General features: G+C 42.6%; 1 protein-coding gene and 4 non-coding genes across 6 annotated transcripts; all 5 read left to right on the forward strand.

Moving 5' to 3' along the window:
- The first annotated feature begins 6209 nt into the window (after positions 1-6209).
- Positions 6210-13666, forward strand: eif4a2 (eukaryotic translation initiation factor 4A2). Of its 2 annotated transcripts, XM_071362461.1 has the most exons (12): positions 6210-6340; positions 7246-7306; positions 7651-7783; positions 7974-8113; positions 8513-8681; positions 8817-8926; positions 9274-9360; positions 11616-11759; positions 12109-12246; positions 12375-12464; positions 12750-12829; positions 12931-13666. In XM_071362461.1, the coding sequence occupies exons 1-12, from the start codon at positions 6291-6293 to the stop codon at positions 13073-13075; spliced, it is 1347 nt and encodes a 448-aa protein (XP_071218562.1). In that variant the 5' UTR covers positions 6210-6290; the 3' UTR covers positions 13076-13666. The 2 variants fall into 2 exon arrangements, with proteins under 2 accessions (XP_071218562.1, XP_071218563.1); XM_071362462.1 differs by lacking the exon at positions 9274-9360.
- LOC139551422 (small nucleolar RNA SNORD2) lies at positions 7040-7110 on the forward strand. Its single transcript, XR_011670288.1, has one exon. It is a non-coding gene; the product is annotated as a small nucleolar RNA SNORD2 (small nucleolar RNA).
- On the forward strand, positions 7480-7550 carry LOC139551421 (small nucleolar RNA SNORD2). Its single transcript, XR_011670287.1, has one exon. It is a non-coding gene; the product is annotated as a small nucleolar RNA SNORD2 (small nucleolar RNA).
- Positions 8369-8439, forward strand: LOC139551420 (small nucleolar RNA SNORD2). Its single transcript, XR_011670286.1, has one exon. It is a non-coding gene; the product is annotated as a small nucleolar RNA SNORD2 (small nucleolar RNA).
- On the forward strand, positions 11847-12024 carry LOC139551419 (small nucleolar RNA SNORA81). Its single transcript, XR_011670285.1, has one exon. It is a non-coding gene; the product is annotated as a small nucleolar RNA SNORA81 (small nucleolar RNA).
- Positions 13667-20616: the final 6950 nt, after the last annotated feature.

Raw genomic sequence — 20616 nt, forward strand, 5'->3', positions numbered from 1 at the left:
AACAATTTGCTTAACAATTCACACTCTGTGTGCAATAATAGTGTTTATCATGATTTTTGAATGACTACCTCATCTCTGTACCCCACACATACGATTATCTGAAAGGTCCCTGAGTCGAGCAGTACATTTCAAACACAGATTCAACCACAAAGACCAGGGAGTTTTTCCAATGCCTTGCAAAGAAGGGCACCTATTGGTAGATGGGTAAAAAAAGCAGACATTGAATATCCCTTTGAGCATGGTGAAGTTATTAATTACACTTTGGATGATGTATCAATACACCTAGTCATTACAAAGATACAGGCGTCCTTCCTAACTCATTTGCCAAAGAGGAAGGAAACCACTCAGGGATTTCACCATGAGCCCAATGGTGACTTTAAAACAGATACAGAGTTTAATGGCTGTGATAGGAGAAAACTGAGGCTGGATCAACAAAATCATAGTTACTCCACAATACTTACCTAATTGACAGAGTGAGAAGGAAGTCTGTACAGAATAAAAATATTTCAAAACATACATTATGTTTGCACCAAGGCAATAAAGTAATACTGGGGGAAGAAATGTGGCAGAGCAATTTGTGTTATATTTCAGGCATATCCAATACAACACATTACTGAGTATCACTCTGTCACGACTTCCAACGAAGGTGGCTCCTCTCCCTGTTCGGGAGGTGCTCAGCGGTCGTCGTCGCCGGCCTACTAGCTACCACCGATCCATTTTTCTTTTTCGTTTGTGTCTGTCTGTTTCTTATACCTGTGTTCTATTGAGTTCATTTCTGTGGGTTTATTAACCTCGTTGCCTGCTGTTATTTTGTGCGGAATTATTTCTGTGTTTGTTTGGTGCGTGTGCTAGATTGCGCCACAGGCTATTCTAACGGTCGTCTGTGCCATTGTGATTTATTTAGGAGTAGATTGTTTTTTTCCCTCCTGTTGTCACTTCGAATTCTTGTTTTGTTGGGCGCCTTCGTTGGGTTTGTTTCCTGACCAGTTTTATTTTGGACTTTTGGACTACTATTTGGACCTCAGTGCTCTCCTGTTCCTGACTCTTGCACCTACCTCGTCCTAGTGAGGCACCTTACACACTCTCCATATTTTCAAGCATAGTGGTGGCTGCATCATGTTATGGGTGTGCTTGTAATCACTAAGGACTGGGGAGTGTTTTAGAATATAAAGGAAACAGTATGAAGCTAAGAACAGGAAAAATCTTAGAGGAAAACCTGGTGCAGTCTGCTTTCCACCAGACACTGGGAGATGAATTTGCCTTTCAGCAGGACAATAACCTATAACACAAGGCCAAATCTACACTGGAGTTGCTTACCAAGAAGACAGTGAATGTTCCTGAGTGGCCGAGTTACAGTTAAATCTACAGTCGTGGCCAAAAGTTTTGAGAATGACACAAATATTAATTTTCACAAAGTCTGCTGCCTCAGTTTGTATGATGGCAATTTGCATATACTCCAGAATGTTATGAAGAGTGATCAGATGAATTTGCCATGCAAATGAACTGAATCCCAAAAAACCATTTCCACTGCATTTCAGCCCTGCCACAAAAGGACCAGCTGACATCATGTCAGTGATTCTCTCATTAACACAGGTGTGAGTGTTGATGAGGACAAGCCTGGAGATCACTCTGTCATGCTGATTGAGTTCGAATAACAGACTGGAAGCTTCAAAAGGAGGGTGGTGCTTGGAATCATTGTTCTTCCTCTGTCATCCATGGTTACCTGCAAGGAAACATGTGCCGTCATCATTGCTTTGCACAAAAAGGGCTTCACAGGCAAGGATATTGCTGCCAGTAAGATTGCACCTAAATCAACCATTTATCGGATCATCAAGAACTTCAAGGAGAGCGGTTAAATTGTTGTGAAGAAGGCTTTAGGGCGCCCAAGAAAGTCCAGCAAGCGCCAGGACCGTCTCCTTAAGGTGATTCAGCTGGACCGGGGCACCACCAGTACAGAGCTTTCTCAAGAATGGCAGCAGGCAGGTGTGAGTGCATCTGCACGCACAGTGAGGCGAAGACTTTTGGAGGATGGCCTGGTGTCAAGAAGGGCAGCAAAGAAGCCACTTCTCTCCAGGAAAAACATCAGGGACAGACTGATATTCTGCAAAAGGTACAGGGATTGGACTGCTGAGGACTGGGGTAAAGTCATTTTCTCTGATGAATCCCATTTCCGATTGTTTGGGGCATCTGGAAAAAAGCTTGTCTGGAGAAGACAAGGTGAGCGCTACCATCAGTCCTGTGTCATGCCAACAGTAAAGCATCCTGAGACCATTCATGTGTGGGGTTGCTTCTCAGCCAAGGGAGTGGGCTCACTCACAATTTTGCCTAAAAACACAGCCATGAATAAAGAATGGTACCAACACATCCTCCGAGAGCAACTTCTCCCAACCATCCAGGAACCATTTGGTGACGAACAATGCCTTTTCCAGCATGATGGAGCACCTTGCCATAAGGCAAAAGTGATAACTAAGTGGCTCGGGGAACAAAACATCGATATTTTGGGTCCATGGCCAGGAAACTCCCCAGACCTTAATCCCACTGAGAACTTGTGGTCAATCCTCAAGAGGCGGGTGGACAAACAAAAAGCCACAAATTCTGACAAACTCCAAGCATTAATTTTGCAAGAATGGACTGCCATCGGTCAGGATGTGGCCCAGAAGTTAATTGACTGCATGCCAGGGCGGATTGCAGAGGTCCTTAAAAAGAAGTGTCAACACTGCAAATATTGACTCTTTTCATCAACTTCATGTAATTGTCAATAAAAGCCTTTGACACTTATGAAATGCTTGTAATTATACTTCAGTATTCCATAGTAACATCTGACAAAAATATCTAAAGACTTTGTGGAAATTAATATTTGTGTCATTCTCAAAACTTTTGGCCACGACCGTACTTGAAAATCTATGGCAATACCTTAAAATGGTTGTCTAGCAATGATCAACAACCAATTTGACAGAGCTTGAAGAATTCTGAAAATAATAAATGGGCAAATGTTGCACAATCCAGGTGTGGAAAGCTCTTAGAGACTTTACCCAGAAAGACTCACAGCTATAATCGCTGCCAAAGGTGCTTCTACAAAGTTTTGACTCATGGGTGTGAAAACATATGTTAAATTAGATATTTCTGTATTTCATTTTACAATACATTTCTAACATTTCAAAAATTGTGTGTGTTTAGAATCAATTTAATCCATTTTGAATTCAGTCTGTAACACAACAAAATGTGGAATAAGTCAAGGGGGATGAATACTAGGCACTGCACATCAATCACTTCAAAGCTCACTACATTAAATTAAACATAATTTAAAAGGCCATTTCATAGAGTGTTACAAACTGCACTAGGCCTATATTTAATAAATTACTTTGAAGAGAAGGTGATTGGGTCTAAATAAGCGTTTGTTGTTTGGTAGTCTAAATTTAGTGTCTTTGTTAACTGCCATTTCCCCGAAAGTCAGACTCTTCCCACACGCCAAATCCTTTTTCTCAGCTCCAGAAGCACCTGCATTCACCAAATTTTGTGTGGTTATCCTTAGCGGGAATTGTTGATATGTCGTCCATTTTTTATTCTAGATAACATTTTCTTTGGAAAAATCTTTAGTGTTTTACAGATAGAAAGATGAAAAAAGTATTTATCCACAATCTGCTCCGGACAAGTCTGGTCCTGGAGTGTCTTAACAGAATTAAACCAAAAATGTATGTGTGCAATATGTAAATATGCACATATTTAATGACATATTGCCTCATTTGCATATTTGTATACAATATTTCAGAAATATTTTAGTACAATAAAGTGTTATATTTGTGTCTACATTCAACTGGTAAAATATTAAGGAGGGTGAGGGATTAGGAGGGTGTGTTGCCTGGCCTTAAATCAAATCAATCAAAATGTATTTGTCCCATGCTCCGAATACAATACCGTCCTCTGTTCTCTCTCCTCCGTCCTTTCTCCTCCATGACCCAGAAACCGATAAGTGGTCGAGGAGTGTGTCAATTCGTTAGTAGGCAAACAGACGTGTCTTCCCCTCCTCGATAACCACCTTTCATGTTTATCCACTACCGCCTAGAGTTTTGAAATCTGCCACACCCCCTTTGAATCAGCTTTTGTTTTGTCATAAGAAAAAAATATATAAAATGTTTCTACTAACATACACACAACAGAAATATAAACTAAACATGTTAAATGTTTGTCCCATGTTTCATCAGCTGAGATCCCAGAAATGTTCCATATGCACAAAAAACATATTTATCTTACATTTTATATCTCTGTTAGTGAGCATTTCTCCTTTGCCAAGATAATCGATCCACCTGACAGGTGTATCAAGAAGCTGATTAAACAGCATGGTCATTACACAGGTGCACTTTGTGCTGGCGACAATAAAAGGCCACTCTAAAATGGGCTCCCGAGTGGCGCAGCGGTCTAAGGCACTGCATCTCAGTGCAAGAGGTGTCACTACAGTCCTTGGTTTGAATCCAGGCTGTATCACATCTGGCTGTGATTGGGAGTCCCATAGGGCGGCGCACAATTGGCCCAGCGTCGCCCGGGTTTGGCCGGGGTAGGCCGTGATTGTAAATAAGAATTTGTTCTTAACTGACTTGCCTAGTTAAATGAAGGTTAAATAAAAAATAATAATAATAAATTCAAAAAAGTGCAGTTTTGTCACACAACACAATGTCACAGATGTCTCAAGTTTTGAGGGAGCGTGCAATTGTCATGCTGACTCCTCGAATGTCCACCAGAGCTGTTGCCAGAGAATTTAATGTTTTTTTTTTTTACCATAAGCTGCCTTCAGAGGTGTTTTAGAGGATTTGGCAGTTTGTCCAGCCGGCCTCACAACCGCAGACCACGTGTATGGCGTTGTGTGGGCAAACGGTTTGCTGATGTCAACATTGTGAACAGACTGCCCCATGGTGGCAGTGGGGTAATGGTATGGTCAGGCATAATCTACGGACAACAAACATAATTTGAATGCACAGAGATACCATGACGAGATCCTGAGGCCCATTGTCTTGCCATTCATCCGCCGCCATCACCTTATGTTTCAGCATGATAATGCACAGCCCCATGTCGCAAGGATCTGTACACAATTCCTGGAAGCTGAAAATGTCCCAGTTCTTCCATGGCCTGCATACTCACCAGACATATCACCCATCGAGCATCCATAGACTAGGTCCTAATTTATTTATTTAAATTAACTGATTTCCTTATATAATCTATAACTCAGTAGAATCTTTGAAATTGTTGCATTTTGCATTCATATTTTTGTTCATTGTATATTCTAAGAACATGGCAAACATGTTCTGTGTATGTTTGATGGAACGTTGATGGAATATTCTCCTAACCCTCAGAAAATGGTACACATGAATGTTCTTAAAACACCCATAAAACCCATCTAGAACATTTGTTGTATATTCGGAGAACATTGCAACCATGTTCTGCAAGACATTAAGGGAATGTTCTCCTAACATTAACACCAAAACATATATATATTTTTAAAGTTCTCAGGATTTTGCTAACATAGATAGAATGTTCCCCTAACTAATGGAAAAAATTGACACTCAAACAGGTGAACATTACAAAAACGTTCTATCTCCCTAGAATTGTGAGCTGGGTTTGCACCTGCAGGTTTTACACAAGTGAAATACTGTATTTAGCTATCAAAGGCAAGACTTTGTAGTTGGGGTTTTAGTTGTGAGATTGATAATGACATACATTTCTGGGAGGCAATTCATTGAATTGAATGCTTTACTTTACACAACAACAAAAACATGTATACATTTTTTTCATGGGCCTGGGCTGGGAAGGTTATAAATCTAGTTAGAAAATAATCCAAAACATTCCAAATGTATGAGTGGTAAAACAGGGCGTTACTATACATGAGAAATGAGGAACAGAGGAGACTGTGTGAGGTTAGAAATTATTTCATAAAGTTGATATGTTGTCTTCGCAAAGGTGCATGCACCATTTTGAGTAAATTTTCCATAGAATTTAGCATGCCATAAATTTTGACACGATGAGAACGCCGTAGTAATCCAAACACATGCAATTTATGCTGCAATATCCTTCCGCTATAAAATATAGTCTACATATTTTGTTGTTTTCGCTTTGTAGAACGCTGCTTCACAGTATTAACACATAAAACATAAATATTAGTGTATTAAAAATATTGTCTTTGTGTGGAGAATGTCTTGTCTGTCCCGAAAAATTACCAGATTGACACTTTACATAGCAGTGAAAATAGTCCGGCCATATAAAATCGCTTGTCCTCCTCGCTGTAGATCTTTTCCAGTCGCATGTTGAAGTTTGAACTGATCATGTCTAGCGATTCTCCTGATTACAACAGGTAAAGCCTTTGTTTCCTGGCGTCACATTAAAATGACATGCATTTTCCATTCATCTTGTAGCTATTCGTTAGAAACTAGCTAGCTAGGTGGTTTACAACGCCGGACACCATTGGCATTAGCTTGTTAGCTAAATGTTAGTTAACGTTAGCTAGCCACGTTAGTGCTCTGTCAAGAATGGTAGTTCACGCCCGCCTCATGTTTAGCTGATGCATAGAATATGCAGAAAAATATAGAATGTTATTATCTAGACACAATTTTGACATGCCTACAGTCAGTAAATGTGATGTTTACCACTAAAACCAGCTAGATAACGTCAGATGGTGTCATCCACGGCCTAGTTCCAGCCTAGGTTGACCTAAGTTTCAGCCAGACTAGAGTAATCAATGTATGGCTTTGATTCCAGCTAGTTTGGCTAAATGATCTATGTAGTTGACTGACGTTAGCTAGTCAGTTTGCAAACATTGCCACGCACTGAGTTGGCCGCAGGAATAGAAGGGGGGGGACTGTTTGTTAAGCCTACGAAATTCAATAAGATCATCAGCCCCAACGAATATTAGTTAGCTAACGTTACATAACTTTTGCCCCATCGGGATGTTGACACGTGCGAGACAAACCAACCAAGTCGGTGACGTTGGGACACCACAGGTTTTACTCAATAAGCAACACTAGCTAAATGTAATTTAGATTTTTATGACTTGGTGTGGGATGATGGCATACCATCTTTCGAAACTGACCCTGGCATTTCAACTTTGTATTTTACTCATCACACTTTCATGCTAAACTTGGCTGATGTGGATTTTCCTGTAATTTATTCACCAACCCTCTCCCAATAAACATATTCAGGTTAATCGGAATGTTTTGGTTGCTCCGTTTGTCTGACTCTGCCCCTTATTTTCACCTATAGCTCAAGAGATCGTGAGCATGACGCAGGGCCAGAGGGGATGGAGCCTGATGGTGTCATCGAGGTACGTTTTCAACTCACTCCTTGCTAAATCCAAATGAGTTTGGTTAAAATAAATGCTGGATCTCAGATTATTGGTGTCATCTGTCCATGACTGCATTGGTCTGAAAGTTGACCTGACTCCTTGCACATCACTTGTTATAAAGGGGATTTCAGTTCCCTTCTGTAACAAGGGTTGAGTGAAATGATGGCATTTCATCTTTCGGGACAGACCTGATAATGGTGACTACTTTTTATACTGATCACTCAACCTCAAGCATAGGCCTGCAGTTGACTCACTGTAATCAACTACTTTTGTCGTCTTTATAATTTGTACACTGTAAGCTAAATACTAATGTCATTGTGCAGAGCAACTGGAATGAGATTACAGACAACTTTGATGACATGGCCCTGAAGGAGACACTCCTTAGGGGTATTTATGCGTATGGTTTTGAGAAGCCATCGGCCATTCAACAGAGGGCAATCATTCCTTGTATCAAAGGTATGTAAATCAAAGGTTTGTTTATACCAATGAATGAAAGTTAAACCACCTCTTATTTGTTGAAATGATGGCATACCATCTTCTGGGACTGCAGTGGGAAACTACTTTTTAGTCATACTGATCACTCAAGTGAATGAGGGCTTAATTTGCATTCTGATCATGAAACCCCTTTGCTCTCACCCCCACCCAGGCTACGATGTCATTGCCCAAGCCCAGTCAGGCACTGGCAAGACTGCCACGTTTGCCATCTCTATTTTGCAGCAGCTGGACATGGAGCAGAAAGAGACCCAGGCTTTGGTACTAGCCCCCACCAGGGAGCTGGCTCAGCAGGTATGCTGTACCTGAGGTCAGGATAAACTTAAGTGTGTATCAGACCAAGGCGGCATATTAAGTCTCAAACAAAGGTATTTATATTTTCCCCACTTCCTTCCTTCATGCAAAATCAACAAATTGGACTAAAGGAGGTGACGGATCTCTTAGGATCGGTGTAGTCTCTGTCCATGGCTGCATTGCTCTGAAAGTTGACCTGACTCCTTGCACACCACTTGTTATGGGGGGTTTCAGTTCCCTTCTGTAATGAGGGTTGAGTGAAATGATGGCATTTCATCTTTCGGGACAGACCTGATAATGGTGACAAATTTTTATACTGATCACTCAAGAAACCCTCAAGTCAATATAATGCATTGACGCCAAGAGTAAATCACCATTAAACATTTTGACTCGTTTCAGATCCAGAAGGTGATTCTGGCTCTGGGAGACTACATGGGGGCGGCCTGCCACGCCTGCATTGGGGGCACCAACGTCCGCAACGAGATGCAGAAGCTGACGGCCGAGGCCCCCCACATAGTGGTTGGGACTCCAGGCCGGGTGTTTGACATGCTTAACAGGAGATACCTGTGTAAGTACTCATCAGTGTAAGTATCTGCCATCTGACCACTTCATTTCTCTCGTCCATTGATATTCTTTAGAGGCCTTCCTAGCTTGTTGATCACAATACATGTGCTAAATTGCAGTCTTGTCTACTATATTATAGCTCCAAAATGCATCAAGATGTTTGTCCTGGACGAAGCTGATGAGATGCTGAGTCGTGGTTTTAAGGATCAGATCTATGAGATCTTTCAGAAACTGAGCACAAACATTCAAGTAGGTCTCTTCATATACATACACACACATGTAAAGTGTTGGTTTCATGAGCTGAAATGAAAGATCCCAGAAAATGACCATACTAAAAGCTTATGTCTCAAATTTGGTGCACAAATTTGTTTACGTCCCTGTTAGTGAGCATTTTTCCTTGGCCAAGATGATCCATCCACCTGACAGGTGCGGCATATCAAGAAGCTGATTAACAGGGACGCAAACTAGTCACCTTTCAGCGAAATGTACCGTTTTGAATCCAAAATAGGTAACCTACGTGATCTGTGTAGATCAGATGAAAAAAGGCTCAGCCAATTGTTCATGTGACTGAAGACAACCAACTTGCTATGTTACAGCGACAGCGTGCGCTCTGGAAAGACGGCGGCGAGTGGAAAGGCAGTTTGCCAGTTAGAGCAGCGCGTCCCCTGAATGATAACGTAGAGGTAGGTGAGAAGCCTGACCACGGGGGTGGGAAGGTGATGAAGTGTACTGCATGAGCTGTAAACGGGAAACACTGGCATTTGGAAAGTTTGAGGTGAGGGAACAAGTGCGGTGGAACAAGAATTGTTAGCTCCTTGCCGTTCCTCAAGTTGTTAGTTGCTTACTGGACCCTGGCAATCTGTGTGAAATGTTAGTTTATCTATGAACTAATGTTTCCTTCTACGGTATGTGGTTAATTTTCAGAATTAAGAATTAGGTAAAAAATGAGGCGTTCGTTGCTAAACAAGTGGATTCAGGGATCAAGTGTAGCTGGAGCCGGGCCTGGCTTAAGCTGGATGCCACTAAAGGTGAAAGGAACACCACACACTTTCCCTTTTGTTCCCTTTTTCAATACAGTGGATAAAAAGGGGTATGCCAACAAAGGGTCTCATGCTCTGCTGGAACATTGTAGAACCGATTTCCACAGGCAAAGTGTACAATGTAATAATGTGCAGTGTAGCCCGAAGAGCTTGCTTTTGTTGTTTAACTTGACAGTAACACGTGTGAGTAAGGGGGATTATTAAATTTATTCAGTGAACGTTATGCATACATGTAGCCTTGTGCACTTAATTGACATTTCCTGTAGTTGCCACTATATAATAGAGCAAAAATAGAATGCCTATTTCTGACTGTCTCGGATGATACCGCAGGAAGAATTTCTACTCCGTCTCAGGGAAGCTCATCTGCATGGTCGTCCTCACTAGGGTCTTGCAGTTTGGCGTCGTAACCGACTTCAGTGGGGAAATGCTCACCTGCGATGGCCACAACAGTACCGTGCACACTGTATGCTGTCGTGTGGGAAAGTTGTTTGCTGAAGTTAACATTGTGACGCGTGGCCCATGGGTGGGGTTATGGTATGGGCAGGAATAAGCTGTGAGCACATTAGCATTTTATCGATGGCAATTTGAATGCAGAGACAGTGACGTGATCCTGGGGCCCATTGTCGTGCCATTTAATCCGCTGCCATAACCTCATGTTTGAGCATAATGCACGGCCCCATGCCAGAAGGATCTGTACACAATTCCTGGAAGCTGAACATTTCCCAGTTGCATGGTCTGCATACTCACCAGACATGTCACCCATCGATAATTAGTGATGCTCAGGATCGGTGTTATTCAGCAACTTCCCACAGCCATTTAAGAGGAGTGGGAGACATTCCACAGGCAACAATCAACAGCCTGATCAACTCTATGTGAAGATGTGTTGCGCTGTATGACGCAAATGGCAGTAATCTATGAATTTCATAACTGGGCAGGGGTGGCGCCATAGGCCCACCCGCTTATTAGCCTTGCCCAGCCTCTTAGTAGCCAGGCCCAGTCAATCAGAATTGGTTTTTCCCCACAAGGGCGTTTATTACAGACAGATACTCAGTTTCATCAGCTGTCCGGGTGGCTGGTCTCGGACGATCCCACAGGTGACTAAGCTGGATGTGGAGTACCTGGGCTGGCGCGGTTACACGTGGCCTGCGGTTGTGAGGCCGGTTGGCTGTACTGCTAAATTCTGAAACTGTTCGAGGTGCCTTATGGTAGATAAATTAACATTAATCTCAGACAACAGCTCTGGTGAACATTCCTGCAGTTTGCATGCCAATTGCACACTCCCTCAACTTGAGACATCTGTGGCATTGTCAACTGCACCTTTTATTGTACCCAGCACAAGGTGCATCTGTGTAATGAGCATGCTGTTTAATCAGCTTCTTGAAATGCTACACGTGTCTGGTGGATGGGTTGTCTTGGCAAAGAAATGCTCACTAAAAGGGATGTAAACAAATATACACAATTTTTGGTTTGGATTATTTCTGGTGTCTTACTCAGCTCATGAAACATGGGACCAACACTTTACATGTTGCATTTTAAAAATATTTTTGTACAGTAACTCAGTAAAATGTTGTGCAAGTATACACAACTATTTTGCATTCTTTGCTGAAGAGCATAGGAGCTGAACCTGTGACCTTATATTCACAAGGCAATCATATGAGGTTGTTTTCCCCTAGTCACCCCACTTCCACATAAAGAAACTGGTTAGCTTGGTTTCTGCAATAATGCGTGGAAGGACAGCACTTTGCGCTGTACTGGAAATGCGTCGTGGTCTAGCCTCGTTCTTAATATTCGTTAGCGTCCGTCTCGAGGCCCAGTGCAACAATGAATCAGCAACTTCGGATGACATGTGCATTTCTCCAGTTCACAGGGCAACAAGTGTTTCTCCGGTATCTCCACAGGTGGTCCTCCTCTCTGCTACCATGCCTGCGGATGTCCTGGAGGTGACGAAGAAGTTCATGCGAGAGCCAATTCGCATCCTGGTGAAGAAGGAGGAGCTTACCCTGGAGGGTATCAAGCAGTTCTACATCAATGTAGAGCGCGAGGTGGGTTGTGTTCACCAACGCCATGGCTCCACATTTATTCAGTTGCAAATATTGAGTTCCTGTAGTCCAACCAAGTATATAGAATTTCCCTTCTTTTTTAAAGCACCCTGCTAAAATTGTGGGGGTGAAGCCTCTGGGCTTGACCCTTGTGGGCATGTGAGCGTGGGTACACCAAGGAAGAAAAGTGAAGGCAGTGTCGTAAATGAGACTCGGGTGGACAGCTTACTGTCCGGTGTCTTATGTCTCAAGATTCTGTGCTACAATCTAATGTTCCATTTAGAAATAATTTGTCATAAGGCTAGCCAGGCCTGCTCAGTAAAATGACTTGTACCCTTCCTGTTTCTTCCAGGAGTGGAAGTTGGACACGCTGTGTGACCTGTACGAGACTCTGACAATCACTCAGGCAGTCATCTTCCTCAACACCAGGAGGAAGGTTGACTGGCTGACAGAAAAGATGCACGCAAGGGACTTCACCGTCTCTGCTCTTGTAAGACCACTAGAAGCGTTGCGACGAGAATTATAATGGAGCTCAAATGCTGTCGTATTGAGCAGTTGTATTATAAAGTTCAGGTTGAATGAACATGTTTTAAACTCTTTTTTTATTAATTTTTTTAGCATGGAGACATGGATCAGAAGGAAAGGGATGTGATCATGAGGGAGTTCAGGTCTGGCTCCAGCAGAGTGCTCATCACTACTGACTTACTGGTGAGGCTAGAATATCACTGATCTGTCATTAGTGATGATTTAACATGGGTACATGTTGCGTTATCCCAAAAATGCAACCCCAATGGTTTTTCTCTGCGATGGCCCTTTTATGGCTTAGCACTAACAACTTTTGGGAGATGAAAGGTCTGTTCTCCACCACGGGTTTCTCTCGCTGTAGGAATCTGTTACTTAATGTCAGACTACATTTAAAATCAAATGTGCTTTTGATTTTCATGTCGGCGCCTCAACTTTGCTTCCTTTTAACTAGTTTTTGTGTTATTCCAGGCTCGAGGAATTGATGTGCAGCAGGTTTCCCTTGTCATAAACTATGACCTTCCTACAAACCGAGAGAATTATATTCACCGGTATGTAGTCTGAAATAGATGACTTGTGGTATGACTGAGTCTTTAATGTAATTGCAAAGTTTGCTCCTGGACCTGACATTTGTTCCCCCTCATTTCTACAGAATTGGTCGCGGTGGCCGTTTTGGCCGAAAAGGCGTGGCTATTAACTTTGTGACCGAAGAGGACAAGCGTATCCTTCGGGATATCGAGACGTTTTACAATACGACAGTTGATGAGATGCCTTTGAATGTGGCTGACCTGATTTGAACCAGTGGTTTGAGAATTTAATTTTTAGCGCGGTGCTAGCGGTCGTACACTTGCATTGTGCTTACATTATTGTTCGAGGTAAACTTCTCAATGCTATGCCTGACTCAGACTTCGGATATTTGTAGGATAAGGCGACGTCGATGGTCTCTCGTGGACAGTTGTAGATTCTAACCTTTTTAGAGTTTGTTGGTCAGAGCTACAAAAGCCTTGGCGGCAGGTAACATGGTTCTCATCAGTTTATTTCAGTGTTCAACTAAGGTTTGTGTAGTAGATGTGCTTCACCGTTTAGTGATCTTCTTGTGGACAAAACGGTATAAGTGCTGTATTAAGTCTGCCAATTATGTTACGCTAATATATGTTCTGTGTAATTGCAATTCTGCACTATTTGTTATAGATTTGACCCTCTATATTTTATGCAATGTGTTAATTTAGGTGTACTCTATTTTATCACTTTGTCCAAGTCCTTGGTTTTCCCATATTTTGCTCACATGCAGTATACCTCTTAGTTTCCCAGAACTCAAAGTTTTGAGCGTGTAGCTATTTTCCCTGAAACTATGAATGTATTAATAAAACCAAACTTGCTGTACTAAATTGTATAATGCGTTGTAATTGATTAATGTTTAAATAGTTGGTGAATTACCTACTTCTCAAACCTCTCCCTGGGGACCTCGGGCATTTATCTATACCAGCGCTACCGCACCGGATTTTTAGCTTGTCAACTGATATCCAGCCTTTAGATATAATCAGGTGCGCTATTTCAGGGCTACAATCAGGGAGGCTTGAGTGTTGTCAGTTTCCCCTAGCAAACAGCTGATTTTAAAAGTGGAGCAGACAGCTTTTGGCAAATTTCCTGTTCCAATAAATCCTGGAAGGATGAGATTCGGTTGACTGTTTTATGTGTGGAGTAGAGGACCTTGTGCATTTCAGTTAAAAAAAACAACTCAATGTTTATATCCTTGGCGACGCTCGTTGACGTCCGCAAGCAGTGTGGGTGCAATAATTGAATAACCGATTTCTACATTTATTTTGCAGCGCACGCGACGCGAGCGGTGTAGTCAGGGTATTATAGGAATGCACTCACCGGCCAAGCACACACTGTCGTGGATGCAAGCTCCGATCACTTCTGACACCAATGTAATGAAACAAGCAGGGAGCAGGTCTCGAACCCTCGACCTTCTAGCCCGAAGTCCAGTGCGCTATCGACTGTGCCCCAAAAGCATGCTCGTGCGGCAGTCGATATCCGTGCTTATAAACCCAGGGTCGTTACAATAGGATGCTTTATATAGCATTTTAACATAAAACAAAATATACATATTTGTCCAGCCGTTGATGCTTGCAGATGTGCATAATATACCGCGACCCTAAACAAAAAAGTACAGTATTCACTCCAAATAATAACAAAAACGGTACACACGAAAGCAGCGCAGTTGAAGTTGAATTCACCAATGCGAGTGCATCAGGCTGTAATTTCACAAAGTAAAAGACTAAACTTTTGACTAATTTAGACTCGCGTGTGTGTTCTAATTTGACCGCGGGCCTTGTTTGACACGTGCACTAGCCTATTAGACACGTTAGGACTGACTTGTGACCATTGCCCTTGCTAGTTTGATTGTACTCCACTAGCAGCCAATAAATGTCAATTGTATTGACATTCCCAACCTTAGTTAAAATGTTTTTCATGTTCACGTCAGATCAGCATCTTCTGCTGTGCCATACAGGACTGAGGCCTTTCTCCGTAGCTCAATATTGCCACCTAGCGGATCAAAGCCAGCATATATTGTGGAGAACCATTTGTGTGTCCTATTACACCATGGGTGTCAAACTCTGGTAATTATATTTGGCCCGCGAGACAATACCAAATTACTACTAGAGCTGGCCCGCCGGTATTATACAGCGCATTCACCGCTAATACTACGAATCCCATAATGCTCTGCTGTTTTCGCGCGCCAATCAGGACAGGACCCAGAAACGCCCTCTCCTCTGTGACAGTAGTCATAGCAACATAGACGCTACAACTGTCAGCGCGCTATCCCTTCCCAAAAATGGCGAAAAGAAAGGCAGAAAACAGGAGCTTTCTGGACAAGTGGGAGGCAGAATATCTGTTTGTCTTGTTTGTGGAGTCAACGTGGCTGTAAGTAAGGAGTACAACATTAGACGACACTATGAAACGAAACACCATGACAAATACAAGGACATGGACATGACTCAAAGGAGCCAGAAAGTAGAGGAGATGAAAAGAAGTTTGGTTTCACAACAGAATATGTTCAAAAAAGCCACATCACAAAGTGAGGCTGCTGTAAAGGCTAGTTATATAGTGGCAGCAGAGATCGCAAAATCATCCCGGCCCTTTAATGAGGGAGAGTTCGTGAAAAAGTGCATGATGAAAGTTTGTGACCTCGTATGCCCAGAGAAAAAGCAAGCATTTTCAAACGTGAGCCTGAGCAGGAACACAGTAGCTGATCGCACATGTGATCTTGCCACCAATCTGTATGACCAGCTGATGGAAAAGGGAAAATATTTCGTTGCGTTCTCCCTCGCTGTGGATGAGAGCTGCGACGCATCTGGAGAAAGTTTATTTTGGTATTTAAATCAGAAGGCTGCAAATAGAAAAGAGGCATACGATTTTTATTTACATTTTATTTATTTAATAAATGAATGCCATTGATGTGTTTTTTCATTTGAAATTCGATTTTGCATGTCTCCACTATTAAATTATATATTGTATGGTAATAAGCGATGCTTGTTCCATATTCAATGTTAAAGCAAAACTTGTTTGGGTCCATATTAAAAGGTTCATTTGTTCAATGTTGGCCCGCGACTTTGTTCAGGTTTTACATTTTGTCCCACTGGGTATTTGAGTTTGACACCCCTGTATTACACCAATCAAGGACAACCAGTGAGTATTAGGATATTGTTGCAGAAGGATGCTAGTGGAGTTGCCAGCTAATGATTTCCAAAATTGTCGCTTGGTGAACAAATGGTTTCTCTTATGATTTGACTAAGTGACTAGTAGTCAATGGATAACTATTGAGTATTTGCAGACTTACAGGTGCCATACTTTAGTAGCATTACATATGGGAGCATAGACACATCTGTATGTCACAACACAGAAACGGCCTACATGGACTGTTTACTCAGAGATTATGGATATACTCGGACTGGTCTCAAATCTGGGACATACTCGAATTCAGGACACTCAAGTTAGTATGATATGTTACTTTAGGTATGGTTATATAAGACAGAAGGTTCATTAAGGCAAAAACAAAAGAAGGGTGGTTGATCGGACGTATAACGTGAACATCTAGCAATCCAAAAGTTGCATGTTCGAATGTCGTCACTGACAATTTGAGCTATTTAGCAACTTTGAAACTACTTGGCATGTTAGCTAACCCTCACCCTAATCATTTTAGCTAATCTTTAACCTAAATCCTAACCTTAACCCCTAGCCTAGCTGACGTTAGCCACAACAAATTGGCATTCGTAGCATACACCTCTTGCAAATTAGTAACATATTGTACGAATTGCAATTCGTAACATATCACACGAAATAGATGATGGTATAGGTCTGAGGCAGGCAGGCAGGTTAGTTATAATTATAGTCTGCCTCAGGGGCACTGAGCAGCTCAGTGAATGCGTAATTGGCTATGATATGTGCATTTAATTTTAGCCCATCAACTCTTTTCTTTGACTCCCACGTTCACAGAAGTCAATGCAATTATACTGTCAGGGTCGCTTCGGGAGGGAGGAGAAAAATCTATTAACTCATATTGGATATTCAGATGACTTCAGAGTGTCTGATCCTGCTTGGCCCGGTTTTCCTGCAGTGAAGCCAGTCTTCCAATGGACTGGAGGACTGGAAAGAAACATGGAAATACAAGTTGATTATTGTAAAGCTACAATCTTAAAGCGATAACCAACTAAAAGGATTATGTTTGGGTAGTTTTGTCATTCTGAACAGGACGCTACAATAGCAACCCAAGGGCAAAATGAAAGTTAAAGCTAAATATGCAGTATAGTGGCTATGAATTGTTGGAGGTAGGTTATTGGACCCTGTTTTGGGCTCCTCTTTTAACCATTTGAGTGAATTATTCTCTGTGGCGTTGCCTTGGAAACAGGCCCGCTGTTTGGAGAGTGGCTAATCTCAAAGATATCCCTACGCACCTCTTTCAGCACGAGTCGTGGGCCATCAGGCATAGAAAACACACAAATTAGGAAAAAGGCCCAAGAGAAAATGGATGCGAGGGATATACACTATATATACAAAAGTATGTGGACACCCCTTCAAATTAGTGGATTTGGCTATTTCAGCCACACTCATTTCTGACAGGTGTATAAAATCAAGCACACGGCCATGCAATCTTTTTAGACAAACATTGGCAGGAGAATAGCCCGTACTGAAGAGCTCAGTGACTTTCAACGTGCCACCTTTCCAACAAGTCAGTTTCTCAAATTTCTGCCCTGCTAGAACGGCCCTGTCAACTGTAAGTGCTGTTATTGTGAAGTGAAAACATCTAGGAGCAACAACGACTCAGCCCCGAAGTGGTAGGTCACACAAGCTCACAGAACTGGACCGCCAAGTGCTGAAGCGAGCAGTGCGTAAAAATCGTCTGTCCTCGGTTGCAACACTCACTACTGAGTTCCAAACGGCCTCTGGAAGCAATGTCGGCACAAGTACAATTTTTACGCACTCGGCGGTCCCGTTCTGTGAGCTTGTGTGGCATAACACACGATGACCGGGGCAGCTCTAGCAGGGCAGAAAGGATGAACTGACTTGTTGGAAAGATGGCATCCTATGACTGTGCCACTTTGGAAGTCACTGAGCTCTTCAGTAAGGCCATTCTCCTGCCAATGTTTGTTCCTGGAGATTGCATGGCTGTGTGATCGATTTTTATACACCTGTCAGCAACGGGTGTGGCTGAAATAGCCGAATCCACTAATTTGAAGGGGTGTGCAAATACTTTTGTAAATATAGTGTATATAAGGGTTACATTTTTATTTATTTATTATTTTTGTACAATTCAACCACTTATCTTACTCAAGCCACATATCAGAAATGCACTCACTCAAAACGATTGTCAATTGTTATTGTGGAGACCGAAAAAGCCCAGTTTTAATGAATTACATCAACAGCAATAGAGCTCCAGTTTTTAGGCTACTGTCACTGAGGACCTGAAATTGTCCCTTCACACAACAGCGCCTCTTCAACCTCAGCAGGCTGAAGAAATTTGGCTTGGCCCCTAAGACTCTCACGAACTTCTACATATGCACCATTGAGAGTATTCTGTCGGGGTGTACCACTGCCTGGTATGGCAACTGCATCGCCTGCAACCGCAGGGCTCCCCAGAGGGTGGTCAGCCAAACGCACCATCGGGGGCACACTGCCTGCCCTCCAGGACATCGACAGCACCCGGTGTCAAAGGAAGGCCAAAGGAAGACCAAGAGGATCATCAAGGACCTCAACCACCCGAGCCACCCCGTTTCCATCTAGAAGGCGGAGACAGTACAGATGCATCAAAGCTGGGACCGAGAGACTGATAAACAGCTTGTGTCTCCAGGCCCTCTGACTGTTAAACAGTCATCACTAGCCGGCCTATGCCCGGTACCCTGCCCTGAGCCTTAGACACTGTCACTAGCCGACTGCCACCCGGTACTCTACCCTGCACCTTAGAGACTGCTGCCCTATGTACATAAAGTCATTGAACATTGCTCACTTTAGTAATGTTTACATACTCTGTTACCCACTTTATGTGTATATACTATATTCTAGTCATGGCTCATCCTATATAACTACTGATGTACACAAGTTTTCTATACACACACCATTCACATACAGTACATATACATTGAGTGTACAAAACATTTAGAACGCCTGCTCTTTCCATGACATAGACTGACCAGGTGAGTCCAGGTGAAAGCTATGATCCCTGATTGATGTCAATCAGTGTAGATGAAGGGCAGGAGACAGGTTAACAGAGGATTTTTAAGCCTTGTGACAATTTAAACATGTAATGTGTGCCATCGAGAGGCTGAATGGCCAAGACAAAATATTTAAGTGCATTTGAACAGGGTATGGTAGTAAGTGCCAGGCGCATCGGTTTGTGTCAAGAACTGCAATGCTGCTGGGTTTTTCACGCTCATCAGTTTCCCGTGTGTATCAAGAATGGTCCACCACCCAAAGGACATCCAGCCAACTTGACACAGCTGTGGGAAGCATTGGAATCAACATGGGCCAGCATCCCTGTGGAACACTTTCAACACTTTGTAGAGCCCAAGCCCCGACAAATTGAGGCTATTCTGCTATTCCTAATGCTTGGTATACTCAGTGTATATTTATTTATATTCTGGACTCTGATATTGCTCGTTCTGATATGTCTTAATTTGGTGTTATTTTTTAAACTTTTGGATTGTATGTGTATTGTTATTGTATTGCTAGATATTGCTGCACTGTTGGAGCTAAAAACATAAGCATTTCGCTGCACCTGCGATAAGATCTGCCAAACTGTGTACGCGACCAATAAACATTGATTTGATTTGACATCCTCGAAAAACTCCCACTGCCTGAAACAAAAGTGAAATTATGTCAGACAGAATGTCCACAGGAACACAACCCAGAGCTGTGTGATGAGGCTTGTGTGTCACTCTCATCCCACCCACTCCCCCACCCACTCTCCTCTGCTCAACATGCGGTGCTATGGAGAACTGAAAACCCATGAAAGGGGTTGGAGCTGTTCTGTTTTTCCCAAGGTGAATTAGTTACGAAATTAGTCTATACAGGGCCGTCTCTAGCCTAAGCAAGATTTGGTTGTGGCCCCACCATGCGGGTCATTTTCTTTAGTGGCCCCCCTCTTGACGGCGGAGATACGTTTTCTGCAGTTCTATACATTTTCCATGGGGTGGAGAAAAATGTTATCAATTTTATTACAAATGTCATGCAATTCTACTAACTTTGCTATGGGGCAGAGAGACATTTTGCCGTTTTAAAGCAAATTTCCTGCAATTCTACCCATTTTGCCATGACATGCCATGTTAATGATATCTGAATGAGAGTGACTAATGGTACAGACACACTGAAAAATCGGACTGCCGATAGGTACTTATGAGGCCGTTACTTCTCTTGATAGAACAAAAGACGTCCCTGCTGTGTACCGACCTGCTACCGACGAACCTGCTGTTTCTACTGTAGAAAAACAATGCTTGTTAGTGGCTGAGAATTTGACTTTGAACCAATTAGAAAGCACGAACCTCCACGTGGGGAGCCGACAGATGGTTAGTGTCAACAATAGCTTACTACAAATTCTAGCTAGCTAGCAACAACATTAGCCACAGAAGGGACAAGCAAAACAAACTGCTCCCACCTTGTGGCGTGGAGTATTTAAACGAAGCAAATCAGTGGTAAAACTTTTCTGTATGAGGAACAATAAGTTAACTGCCGACACTCTGGGCAGAAGTGCTAAGTACCCATCAGCAGTCAGATTTCTCAGTGTGTCTGACCCTTAACAAAATCAATGGGGGCCCCCTGGAGGTCATGGCCCCTGGGCACG

Source organism: Salvelinus alpinus, chromosome 23, assembly GCF_045679555.1.
Source record: "Salvelinus alpinus chromosome 23, SLU_Salpinus.1, whole genome shotgun sequence".
NCBI classification, from domain to species: domain Eukaryota; kingdom Metazoa; phylum Chordata; class Actinopteri; order Salmoniformes; family Salmonidae; genus Salvelinus; species Salvelinus alpinus.

Bases quoted from the DNA above. Each gene is read 5' to 3' on its own strand.
- eif4a2 (XM_071362461.1), top strand. From the start codon at position 6,291: ATGTTGAAGTTTGAACTGATCATGTCTAGCGATTCTCCTGATTACAAC. The intron at 8,927-9,273 runs GTAGGTCTCTTC...GCTATGTTACAG, and splicing joins AACTGAGCACAAACATTCAA to CGACAGCGTGCGCTCTGGAA. The intron at 9,361-11,615 runs GTAGGTGAGAAG...GTATCTCCACAG, and splicing joins CCCTGAATGATAACGTAGAG to GTGGTCCTCCTCTCTGCTAC.